This window comes from Chroicocephalus ridibundus, chromosome 4 (assembly GCF_963924245.1).
Source record: "Chroicocephalus ridibundus chromosome 4, bChrRid1.1, whole genome shotgun sequence".
NCBI classification, from domain to species: Eukaryota; Metazoa; Chordata; class Aves; order Charadriiformes; family Laridae; genus Chroicocephalus; species Chroicocephalus ridibundus.
The window spans coordinates 16,053,934-16,066,943 of record NC_086287.1 but is presented as its reverse complement, the minus strand read 5'-3'; the positions used below and the strand labels follow the sequence as shown (position 1 = coordinate 16,066,943).

The following is a 13,010-nucleotide window of genomic DNA, read 5'->3' as shown; positions in this document are numbered from 1 at the left end:
CAATAGCTAAGCACACTTGTTTAAGGTTTTACCTAGGAAAAAATTGCAATTAATTTTTATCAAGCCAGTACTCTTAAATTGCAAAAACATGGCTGAAGACATGGATTACCAAGTGCTAAGGTTTTTTGCGTCTTTTTAGGGTGCATTACTAGTAACTTTAGCAGGCAAATACATGCATGCCTGAGCAGGCAATTTCACCTTAAAGCCACTCTTTACCCCGTATGTGATGACCTGTTTAGTAGCTGCCACTTGCCAGTCCCTATGAAAGGTGTGTACGAGTAAGTCAGTGTGGCTGTACTTTTTTCGTGCACATTGCAGAAGAAGTAACAGAAAGCGATGATGAAGACAACCTGTCTTCAGTGCTGCATCAGAGAGCAAAGATGCCCTGGAGAGCCTGTGGCAAGTACCTCAGCGCGGCAGGAATCCTCCTTCTGCCACTGCTGATTCTGTCCCAGCTGCTGAAGCACACAGTGATGGTGGCCATTGACTACTGCCTGGCGCGCTGGACCTCGGATGCCATTTCTGCAAAGACAGAGCTAGACCCGAAAAACTGCTCTCACTGTGAGGTATGCAATGCCTCGTTCGCCTTCCTCTTATGACTTAATCAGTGGTGACCTCCCACTGTCAACCTCTGCTCCCAGATTTGTACGTGATGTGCTATATTTCTCGGAATAGAGCCACTCTAGAGTATTTTGAAGCTTAATGCATCGTCAGGTACACAGTGCAATAAAAATAACAGTTAAGTTTTGTGCATTGTTCTCCTTTTGCTAGATTTATTGTATTTTCATCATCTAGCTGATATGCTAAACGATGGTCTCCACAGTAATTTTGGTATCATAGCTCTTGTTTCTTTTTCCTGTACTGTTGCATTCTTACTGCAAGTAGGGCTTTCAGGTTTTGTAAAATATGGAAAACACAGACTTTTAAATTTGTGTGTGTGTGGTGACTATGCTTCTTTGGTTGATTTTTATGTGAATTCCACATGGAACTGATCACAGTGTTACTTAGCAGGGTACTCTGTATGTATAAGGCAGTAGTGAAGGGATTTTGTTAGAACTGGGATTATTTTCTTTATTGGAATTTAGTGCCTACAAATAATCCACGTTCATGTTTGGGAGGTGCATGTAGGATTTCACTGGAGTCACGCTTTCATCTCTAAAAGATGCATTGTTGATGCTGGGTTTTAATATCAAACTAGCATTTCAAAATAAAAACCGTTATATTCTGTACGTATTCAAAAAATAGACAAAAACAACAGAGCTATAATAAATACTTTGAAGATTTTTTTTTTTCCCTTCAGATGAAATTATCACATATATCTTTTCAGGAGGTTTTGTAGTATTCTGTTCTTTTAAATTTCTGATTACTTTTATTTTCATGCAAACACTCCTCTCTCCAAAGCATAACAAATTGTGGTTTAAGATGTTGAAAATCATTGGCAGTTTAATTTAGGGAGAAAAAAGGATTTACTCCTTACCTTTTTTCAGTCCTGTGTTTTGTGGTTTTGCAATAAATTTTAAATGTAACTTACAGGGAATAATTTTGTTATTCTTTCTTTGTTTCTTAGGATTTCAGCCATTCTCCATATTCAAAAGTCTTCAGCATCCTCTGCTGTCTTGGGATTGTATTATGTCTTGTCACATCAATAGCAGTGGAGTGGACTGGCTTGAAAGTCACCAAAAAGCTACACTCTGCTTTACTAAATAAAATTATTTTGGCCCCAATGAGGTATTCCTCTGATTGATATACAAATTATTTTGTAGTCATTTTGTGTTTCTTATTTCAAGGCAGTCTTCTAACTACAGTTTTTATTAAGAAGTGACTGTGAATCACTTTTTTTTTTTTTTAATGTGTCATTGAAAATCACCAGGTATCAAACTACTGAGCAATTTTTTAAAATGGTACCCGGCTGCTCAGGTTCCTAGACACCAGTCAGATGCCTTTCCTGCCTGATTGCCACTTTAGCGATTTACTTCCTTGCATGCTTAATTGCTCTTTGCTGTTTTTAATTAGGGAGAGAAAACACAATTATCGATTAATATGTTGTACAGTTCATTCATAGCATGCATCATAATCTTAATCATTGGAAATATTTACTGTCAGGCGGCGACTATGCAAGCCTATAAAAAATATAATGAGCCTAGACAAGTGTCATCCCAGTCACCATTAGAGTACGCTGGGATGCACAGATACCGTAAAGGCCATTGTTGTCCTGTGTAAGATTTTTTTCCGCTAATGCATGAAAGGAAAGTTGTAGCTTGATTCAAACCTGCAGCTGTTACTGAACATTAGGAAAAATACCTTCTTATTTTTAAGCTGACTGTATTTGACCCAGAAATCATGGAGAAATAATATACATGGAAAACCTCAGATTTTTTTTAAAAAAACTTTTTTTTTCTGGAATAGAATTAGACTTCAGGTTCAACATGAGTTATGGAACAGTTAACAATTAGAAAGCAACAACGAAGTTTGTGTATTTGCGTATGCAAATGTAAAGGAAAGGTCTTTTAATATATTATTTGAACAGTTGTACTTAGTTACATATTTCTATTCCCAGAAAAATGCAAGACCTGCCATTTAACTTCGCTTGCGTTTTTCATGAATTGAAGAGGCCTCAAATTGCAAATCTGAAAAGATTTATTTTTTTTAACTGTAATCATGTGATTTGCATAACTTAGGCAGTAGAGGGAGGTGGGGACATGCTTGCTGTTGTTGGGTTCAAGACTGCCATTTTTTTGGAAAGCCATGGTTACAGGGGAAAATGAGAAACTTTACTGTGGTTGTCAATTTATTTGCTTGTGCCTGTGATATGGTAGCTAGCTTAAGGAAGACAAAAAAAGAATTAAAACTATTCTAGTATCAGTATTGTAATCTTTCCCATTCCTTGTCTCATTTTAGGTTTTTTGAAACAACACCTCTGGGAAGTATATTGAACAGATTTTCAGCTGACTGCAATACCATTGACCAGGTACTACCTAAGTGTATTCAAGCTCCCAAGTTATTCTGTCTTTCCCAGTCTGAAAGACTGGATTTTCATTTTTTATAGACTCATTTAGATTAATTTTACTGATGATGTATAATTTGACTACTGTATCAATTTGCATTATGATTTTCTAGGTTCAGAATGAATTCCTCATCTTAAATGCACATTGAAAAACCATTTATTTGATTAAGATGCCCTGTATAGAAAAGGGAAGCAAAATTAGATCAATAGTGATATCCCCAAGTTAAGAGAATCTACTGTTTAAAAAAGTGGGTAAACACATTCACTTGACATATATGAGCAAATGAAATGCGAAAAAGGCAAGTGCTGTTGCCCAAAATAGAAATGGCTGAAATTCAAATTATCAGTATTTACCCCAGATTGCACTGCCAGTTCATAGGATCAATGAAGACACTGAAATTATCTGTTGCATCCCATCTGTAATCCTCTGACATGAGGATTGTGGTCTGCAATGCAGACATGTGAAGCAGCCCCTCAGAAATCCCTTCAGGCTTTCCCAAAACCCAGCAGTCAATTCAGAACCGGGCCTGTATGCTTAGTGCTTCGAATCCTCACAATTTTTTCCCTTGTGTAAGTGTGAGAAAAGTAAATGAAATAATGCACTTTTAAACTTGATATGTTATGGAAGATTCTGTGTGTTTATTCTTCTTTATCTACATAGCACATTCCAGCTACCCTGGAGTGCTTGAGTCGTTCCACGTTGCTGTGTGTATCTGCTCTCGCTGTCATCTCATACGTCACACCAATGTTTCTCATTGCCCTGGTTCCCCTCGCAATCATGTGTTACTTCATCCAGAAGTACTTCCGAGTCGCATCACGGTAAGAGCATAAACCAGTATCACTCTGGCAGTAGAAACATCTTGCAGTGCTGGGGAACTTCTGGTTTAAATTTGGTCCTGTGAAAGCCATGGCCCTGTCTGAAAGTGAGCCGAATCCACTAGAGTGAAAATGTGTAATTTTACAAGTGCCTTTGTCTGCAGCTCTTCAGGCAGAACTTTTGGGAGGCATGAGCCAGGGTCTCTGTCCATGATCAAAGTTTCTTAGAGTTCACAAGACACAAAAACCCCAACTAGGTTCTGTCCTGGGTATGTCCAAGACAATGTGGTGACAGAACAGGGAAATTAATGTCTGCCTATCCAGGTGGAAGTGGAAATCTATAAAGCCAGGGAGAGGCTGGAGAATGCAGTAATAACCGTGGTGGTACTCCCGCCCATTAAAGATCCAACATGCAGAAGCATCCATCGTCTCTTGTTCTGGGTGCCTTTCAGTTTTTAACAAGTTGAAAAATTTTAGCCCTATCTGTGATTTTTGTCCTTCTACAGTCATACAGCTTTCCCCCCTCCCCAGTTGCGCTTGAGAAGCATTTGCAGCAATGCTGCATTTATCTGCTCATGTATGAGTGGATTGAGAGGGAGTCTGCAACCAATTTACTTGCTGCTGGAAGGAACTGATAGAATTTCACCCCACATGTGCTTCCACTGATTTGATGACTAAACTAAAATTGAGAAGCACAACCTAATGATGAGTGCAGGCTCTCAGTTACTCTACTGCGTATGAGTTATACTGTTAGCTCAGTGAGAAGTTGTGTTGTCAACTGGAGATACAGAGGGGAGAGAGAAAAATTTGCATTTTGCCTTTTGCTTAACTCAAGCTCTTATTTGCAGTATCCCATTAAATTTATATTCAGTGCAGAGCCAGAATGATGTTTAAATGAATAAATAATTGAGTATAAGAAATAGGAATATAGTAGAAATGAGGGAAGGCAGTAAAGGGAAAAGACCCATTCAGAACTCCAGCACCATTTGTGTTCAAATAGTAAAAGAAAAATTCTCCTGGGGTCTTCATTTGCTGCTGAGAGACATGCAGCTCTGCTTTGCAATCTGTCTGAACCTTCCATATATAATTACTGTGATGATACTCCCTTTCAGTCCCTGGGCCTGTTTCAAGAGAATAACTGCACAACAAAACTGTCTTTTTACAAAATTCTTTTCATAACCCTCTCCAGGGACCTGCAGCAGCTGGATGACAGCACTCAGCTACCATTACTCTCCCATTTTTCAGAGACTGTTGAAGGTCTTACCACCATCCGAGCCTTCAGGTACAGTTTTTTAAGAAACATACATTACCTCAGTTTTGATTCTGTTCTGCAATTATGCAGCTATAAGTAATTGTTATTTGGATCACCCGCAGAATCCAGAGTTCCCAAAACACTGGTAAGGGGGAACTCCAAAACACTGAAGAACTTTAAGCATTTTGCATGTGAAGGAGTTACTGTAGAAAAACAAGCTAACGTGCATCAGCTGCCCTGCAGTAACTCTCCATCCACTTGCGTGCAGCTCAAAAAAATACTTGTGGGCAAATATGATTTAAGAAGCTAAATTAGCTTGCAATTACCACAGCGTGCAGTGTGGCATACTGTGTGCTTGGACAGTTTCCATGGAACAACTAATATGCACTAACTTGTTGTGCCAGAGTAATTTGTGTATGAGGCGATGTCCTGGTAAGATAAAGTGTGCATGCTAGTGACTTTAGAGGATACAATAGTACCCTAAGTTATTTTTCAGGTTGCTAGCTGAAAATGTGGTTGTTTATACTGATTTTGAAAATACACAAGCTGGAGACAGAGTCTGTTGTCACCTGTTTCGTTTCATTTTCTATTCTCATAAGCTCACAGGAGAGGAGCCCAGGAATACCTGATAACATGCCTGGGTTGTGTATCTGTGTTACAAAAATGGCAGTCACACTGGTGCTAGGAGAGGTAAAACTACTGGTGAGCTTACCAGCTGCTTTCCTTACATTAGTGCTATTCTTGTCTTTTCCCAGTTGACTCAAATGCGGTCAACTGTATTCCACACCCATCTCTAGATGTCGACAATTCTTGTTGGTTAATTATTACTGTTACCTTTCTATCTTTGAAATGGTAGTGCTTATTCTTCCTAACCTATAACGTTAATTTTATAATAGAAGTAAAGTACAAAGTTACCTTTTCTTAAACTATTCTAAATAGGATATAAATAGCTCAATGAAAGAACAACCAATTTAAGAATTTGTTTCTTTTTGACTGAAGGTAACTTCCCGAAGAGTAGTAGAACAGCATAGTATTTTCCATTATTATTACTGTTACACAATAAGTGCCAACTTATTGGTACTCCACTTCAATAAGTGCCAATGAGTTGGTGCTTATTGAATTCATCAAGTGCCAACAGTGTTCTCTGGTTTGTAGCTATGTCTACGTTCAGTTTTAAGGAAATTCACTTCCTTTCTTAACGGCTTTTCTCATTTATCCATGTATTCTTCTACTTCATCAGGAGGATCTTAAGGGTATTATGGGTGTATATTTTCAGGTGTCGATACAATGAATAATATTTAATGCCATCTAGCTAATATCTTCCAATCATTTTGAGCATTCCCTCTTGATTCTTCCTGTCCTCTTGAAATGAATTCCTCCATCAAAGAATTGTGTTTGGTGTCTCCTTTTTCTTAAAACCTGCAGTAACTGATGTGTGTCTGACCCAAGAGCCATGGGCATTCAGTAAGTTCTGTATTCCATCTGCCTGCCAGCCTTCAGCCTCAGCTGGTAACCTAGCTATTTTTAGGACTGTGTAGCTTTTCAGCTGCCTAACATATTAGCCGGAGTGGAGTTTAGACTTGCTAGCTTGAGCATCCCTAAAAATAACACTAATTCAGGAATCCAGTCATTAAGTTAGGAGGTGCCAGTTGTTTCTGGAGTGTCCTTACCCTTGGCAACTTTCCATCCTGCACTTGCTCAGAATGCATAAGGAAAGAAATGTACAAAAAATCCAGGGGGAGATCAGAAAGACAGCTACTGCTGCAACTATAAATAGACTTTCAGCAGATGCCCTGGCCTGATTTATAGCTTGCTATCTGGCACTTCAGATTGCATTGGTGCTAAATAATCAATAAAATATAAATGTGAAGGCTTCTGCAAAGACTGGTCTGAGAGGCCTGGTAATCTGGGGACACTTTCTGAGCAGAAATTCTGATATTCCTGCAGTACTGCACTGACAGTAATAACTTTGCATCCCCATTCCACCTGCATATGCATGACTGGCTCATGATGCATACTTCACGTCTTCTAAGGCATATCTGCATCACGTAATACCTCATGGTATAGAGATATGAAAATTAAACGTGACTGAATTGATTCCAGAAGCAGCACAGCCGTCTCTGTATGGTAGGGCACCGAGGGTGGTTAGTTCTGAGGAAAGGCAGGGCTCGCTAGCTCTGTCACTGCGTGACGCTAATGCTCGCTTTCAGGTACGACCATTCTAGGCTATGCAAACACACCAACACGCTCGGAGCCAGCCCAGGCCGTTCTCCATTGCACATAGCAGACATGTCTCTCATGTCTCGGCACGTGGCTAAGTTGTGAACAGCTAAATTATTTCCACAAAGTGGCACATATTTCTTTCCCTCAAAAGCGTAAATTATTTATGTGAAGTGATAACTTTATTATACTATACTCAGAAGAAAGATTAAGATACTCTGTAGTGAACAAATTTGAAAGCTTCTCTAAGCCATGTACTTCATACTTAAACAAAACATTGTCCTGTCTTTCTCTTATATCAGTATAAGGAGAGCTGAATTTATAAATAAGCAGTGCTTGTTGCAGCCATAATGGCTAAATTATATAAATAGGGTAAAGTTTTATAGGGGGAGATCAGCAATTTTGTTAAACTTGCTAATGAAATAAAGGGGAAAAAAAGGCAAGCTTTGGGTGCTTAAACTAGATCCTCAGGTCTTCAAGCTCTGTTGCTACCCTGGAAAAGGCTTTTGTGCCAGACTTCTTTATTATTAACATCACATTAAGTTAGACCTATACAAATAAATATGCGCAGCTAAAAGGGCTGACTGGCTGACTTGCATGCTTGCCGAGATCCCAGTCTAAATAGGTGTAGCAGGGAATCATCTTCCGTATCTGCAAAATTCAAGGCAGAACTCATTGATGCAGCTATTCTGATGAGTGGCTGCAGATCCACTATAATAAACTGTTTTGTTTTTTGTGTTTTGTATTCTGTGGCTAATTCATTTGGTGGGAGTGGGGGGGACACACCACCACAGTTCTTTCCATTCTATTACTTTTTGTTGGACCATGTGCTTGGACTTCTGTTTTCCAAAGTGCTCCATTTGAATAGTGATAAGGACAAACAAGTTTGTCTAACGCTGGAGCTACTATGACTGGAGGTACTTGGAGTTTATACTTTATGAATTGTTACAATTTCTAGGCACTACAGTAATATAAATTTTAAAACTTAGCTTATATGATTAAGTGAGAAGAGGAACTGCATTCTACAGCATTAATACTTCTTTTCACAAGTACATGCATGTATTATTTCTCTCCTGTATATATTTTTAATTTTTTTCATTTCAGATTTGTCTTTCTCACCATTACTATGTAATAAAATACATTTAGAAAATGCCCAGTGTGATCCAGAAGTCCCATATAGAGTTTCATCAATGCAATAACATCCATTTACTCCTGAAGATACCGTACAAATACAGTTTGCATGTGTAATACAAGTCTACAGACGATGTCACACTGAACTATTGATAGGCTGATTTAGAACCTGTGTCAAATTGTCCATGAGCATATACACCCAGAAATTAAATTTTACTTTCCATTTTTCCAAGTCTTCAAGGCCTGACACTTTTTTCCTTTTTTTTTTTTCCTTTTCTTTTTTCTTCTTTCTTTTTTCTTTTTTTTTTTTTGGTTTTTTTTAGGTATGAAGCCAAATTTCGACAAAAACTTCTTGAATACACAGATTCCAACAATATTGCTTCCCTTTTCCTTACAGCTGCCAATCGCTGGCTGGAAGTCCGAATGGCAAGTACATTATTTTTGTGTATACACAATGAATTTACTTGACTTCATTCCAAGCAATCTGGTGAGGCATCCAACAGTTATCCAGCCCCATCTGGGGTTTGAAGCTGTACCTTTACCCTTTATATCTATATCTCTCCATCTGTAATGAACATGTGCCCAACCCATCCTGGAAACTGAATGGCGTACGAATTTTCCACATAGCCTGCAGCTGTTTCGCCAAGACAAGAATAGTTTTTATAGGTCACATTGACTCCTCTGTGTGTAAAGAGTGATCAGAGCTGGTTGAGCTGTGCCACCAGCCGGGATGCATAATGGGCCTGTGTTAGTCAGTGTCAGCAGGCCTTTGCCTTGTGGCTCCCCAGGAACATTTCAACATCTATAAGCAGGTTTGTGCCTGGTTTTGGGTCACTAAAGAATGCCAAAGATATTCATATACCTGTTTCCACAGTAAATTTGCCTTATTAAAAATAATTCCCTAAGAAGCAAATCAGGAATTTTACATTGTGGATGGTGATATTTGTATCAGACTTTGTTAGATACAGGTGTAGTACTGCTGTTGGGTTAACATGGGCTCCTTTTATATGGGCTAAACATATGTTAACTTATATTTCGTGTCACGCTCTATATCCCCATTTTGGACTACATTTTACCTGGTATGTTTTACTACTTAAATTCAGATATTGAGATGACTTAAATAAAATGTTATTACCCTTTCATATGTTCAGTCCTAGAACATATCTGAAGTCCCTAATTCTGATCAATGCTTGTATCACTAAACAGTACAAACATAAATGAATGACAGTTTCTCTCATACAGAGTTTGTTTTCTAGTCTGTTACATAATTTTACTCAAAGACTTGTCTGTGGGAAGTCAAATCACTAATGATTTAAATTAAAGCCAAAAAGCCCATCATGGGTAGACACAGTCCAACTAATAGATACATGCTGTGCAAGAACAACTTGTTTCAACAAATACAGATGGTAGCCACCCAGCAGTCAATCATCAGCTGCAAAGAGGATCCACTCGCAGAGCGGATCACATGAGCATTTCCCTCCTACCCCAGGTAACATCAGCTGCACGGTTTCAGCCACCTCCATTACATGCTTATGATATCTGTGTTGACTTCTACAGAAGAAGATAAAGGGTGTTGGTACAACTCCTTCTGTCTACAACAGCGTTTCCAAACAGCACGCTCACGCTAACAGCAATGAGAATGGGTTCCTAGGCAGGGTCTCTATGGAGTTATGTGTTGTTTTCTGCTTGTATTTCAAACTGTACAATGGGTTTGTTATTTGGTATGCAAAGTTATAAGAATGTTTTAATCCTTTGTAGACTTATAGTGATGGAGCTTATTCATATTCCTTCAGGAGTACATTGGAGCATGTGTGGTACTCATAGCAGCTGTCACTTCTATTACCAGTTGCCTGTATAGGAAACTCTCTTCAGGACTTGTAGGCTTGGGACTAACCTATGCGCTTATGGTAAGAATCTCAAGACCCTTTTTGTCTCTCCCAAACATTTTTTTTTGTAATTCTTCAGGCACAAAGATGAACAGGAAGATCGAAGGTGTCTGTACATCTATAGTGGGTACTGTAACATCATTGAAACCATGTGTTAAATTCAGTTCACATTCAATGGCTGACATATTTGAGTGTATGCTTTCTTCAGTTTTTAGATAAAATATTCATTGAAATGCTAGTTCAAATATGTCAACAAAACATGGCCAAGTTGCATCATATTTTTTACGTTGTCTTTCATTGTGAAGAATGTTTTTTCAGTGCATCAATGGTAATTATGCCCTGGTACATCATTCTAGACTGTCAAACCTTAAGTTAACAAGATTATGTCTTTTCACCTGTCTTTACTGTTCCCCTCCCTCTTTCCGGTTGGTGTAGATCAGATCCCCATAGTATCAAAGTATCTGTATCTGTGCACTGCAGTTAGGAGATGTAACCTTTAGTCACTGTTGTCACCCTGTTGATATGTGCCACACAGTTCATTCACAACGTCAGCTTATGAAGGCTGAATGAGTATTACTGTGGAGGAATATAAACTGCATGCTGGTCAAATGTTGCAAACTACTAAAAATCTGGAATTTAGTAGTGTATTTGCTTTACATCAGGTGTCTAACTATCTGAATTGGATGGTTCGTAACCTGGCTGACATGGAGATCCAGCTGGGTGCAGTGAAAAGAATCAATGGCCTTCTCAAAACAGAAGCTGAAAATTACGAAGGGCTCCTTTGTAAGTGCAGTTTTGTGCAGCATGCAGAAAGAGCTTGCTGAAATTTTAATGATTTTGCAGTGTATTACCATGAAAAACATAGTAAATCACTTAATGAGCTGATTAATTTATTATGAGAGGGTTAATTTTTGGAGTTCTTTTTCCCCTGTGCTCCTGGTACAGCTCCCTCACAGATTCCCCAGAACTGGCCAGACAGAGGGGAGATCCAAATCCAGAACCTCAGTGTCCGATATGACAGCAACTTAAAGCCAGTGCTAAAGCATGTCAATGCCCACATCTCTCCAGGACAAAAGGTAAAGAACTGCAGTGATTCTGAGAAACTCTTTAGACTAGCACATCATAGAAATCACAAAGTTGAAAAAACATACCGCAGTATGTTTTGATGACTGAATTACAGATTTTTTTTCTCTAAAAGAATGTAGTGTACTGGAAAGGAGTCTGTGGGTTTCTTAGTTTGGTGTGTTTAGGCATAGGTTAGAGTGAGAAGTTAAACTACACACCACTTCTCGGTATCCCAGTGCCCTGCTGTCAGCACACAGTGCCAAAAGAAGCAACAGTGACCTCTTACTGTGTTAGACCTACTTTCCATCATTCCCATGTGGCTCTCTTGCCTTTATTCCCATTGTTGTCACTCTCCTGTTGTTCCTGTACATAGGACTGGCCTTGATTTGTCCCTAAATGCTCAGACCCCTAAAGGTACAGAGTGAACTGAACTGTCTGGAGGACATGAGGATCATGTAGATCAGAACAGCTCCTCCATCCACTCATCTTAAGTGGCAAATACAGACGTTATCCATTTTTTGCTCACCTGATGTTCATCTGCTTTCTGTATCACAGATTGGGATCTGCGGCCGAACAGGCAGTGGAAAATCTTCCTTCTCTCTTGCATTTTTCAGGATGGTTGACACTTTTGAGGGTAAGATTACCTTTTTTCATATTGGTCAAGCTTAGCTCCTGAAGGCGCTTTGATAGTCATTTTCTTAACAGCAGCAGCTCTGAGGTGCGATTTTTGAATCTGCAGGACACGTTCTCTGGTCTTGTTTAAATACAGCATCATCTGTCATGTAACAGCTATTCCATTGATAAGCTGGATCAATAAAAATTCCACTTGACAGAAGCAAAAGTCCTTTTCTTCTGTTAAATCACAACAGTAGGAGCAAACCATAAAAGGGGAAGGTGTTCAAGTACAATGAAGGATCCACGCACCAGGCATGGATAGGACCCACTGGGCCCAGAAAATTCAGCAACTGGGGATTGCAGTTTGGCATGCTGCCCTGGGATTTCCTGCCATATTTCCTGCTATGTGTGCCACAGCCATGTACCTCATGGAGTGTCTTCCTATGTCTCTCAAAAAATTTTAGCCTCAGTTTCCCAGCCACATCGCCCACAGGACCCTTACGCAGAGCCAGACAGTTGTGTTTGGTGATAAAATTTCAAAGCATTCAGTAGTAATTAGGCTTTCTGAAATGCTTGTTCCCCCTGGTAACTAGTTCCTGATTGAAGTAACCTCCTGGTTTTTGATATTCAGTAATGGTCAAGCAGAGAAGTACTGTGTCTAATCATTCATAAAATATTACAGGTATACTTCGTATTCTTCCCAGTTGAGGCTTAGTCTCAAGACAATTATGTTTGCTGCTTAACCAAAACTTGTTTCATTAGTGAATGAGGGGATACACAATTCAAGGCCTGTTCCTGCTGTATGCATTGCAAGCTGAAAGTGTGCCATGTCTTTGCCAGCAGCTGTGTGGCATGATAAACAGTCTAGCAGACTATCTGTTTTCTTTTTGAATAGGAAGGATTATCATTGATGGTATAGATATTGCTAAGCTTCCCTTACAGACGTTGAGATCCAGGCTGTCAATCATTCTCCAAGATCCTATTTTATTCAGCGGAACAATCCGGTAAGCATTAAGTACCA

At 39.2% G+C, this 13,010-nt stretch overlaps 1 protein-coding gene across 2 annotated transcripts in view; it reads left to right on the top strand.

The window, feature by feature from the left end:
* ABCC8 (ATP binding cassette subfamily C member 8) overlaps positions 1–13,010 on the top strand; it is an 80,560-nt gene that overhangs the window by 59,870 nt on the left and 7,680 nt on the right. For both annotated transcript variants that reach the window (XM_063334242.1, XM_063334243.1), the window contains exons 25-35: positions 319–566; positions 1,568–1,728; positions 2,899–2,968; positions 3,666–3,823; positions 5,010–5,102; positions 8,747–8,849; positions 10,217–10,330; positions 10,972–11,092; positions 11,255–11,385; positions 11,930–12,008; positions 12,885–12,993. In XM_063334242.1, the coding sequence (XP_063190312.1) occupies positions 319–566; positions 1,568–1,728; positions 2,899–2,968; positions 3,666–3,823; positions 5,010–5,102; positions 8,747–8,849; positions 10,217–10,330; positions 10,972–11,092; positions 11,255–11,385; positions 11,930–12,008; positions 12,885–12,993 (1,387 nt within the window). The remainder of the gene's footprint in view (positions 1–318; positions 567–1,567; positions 1,729–2,898; positions 2,969–3,665; positions 3,824–5,009; positions 5,103–8,746; positions 8,850–10,216; positions 10,331–10,971; positions 11,093–11,254; positions 11,386–11,929; positions 12,009–12,884; positions 12,994–13,010) is intronic.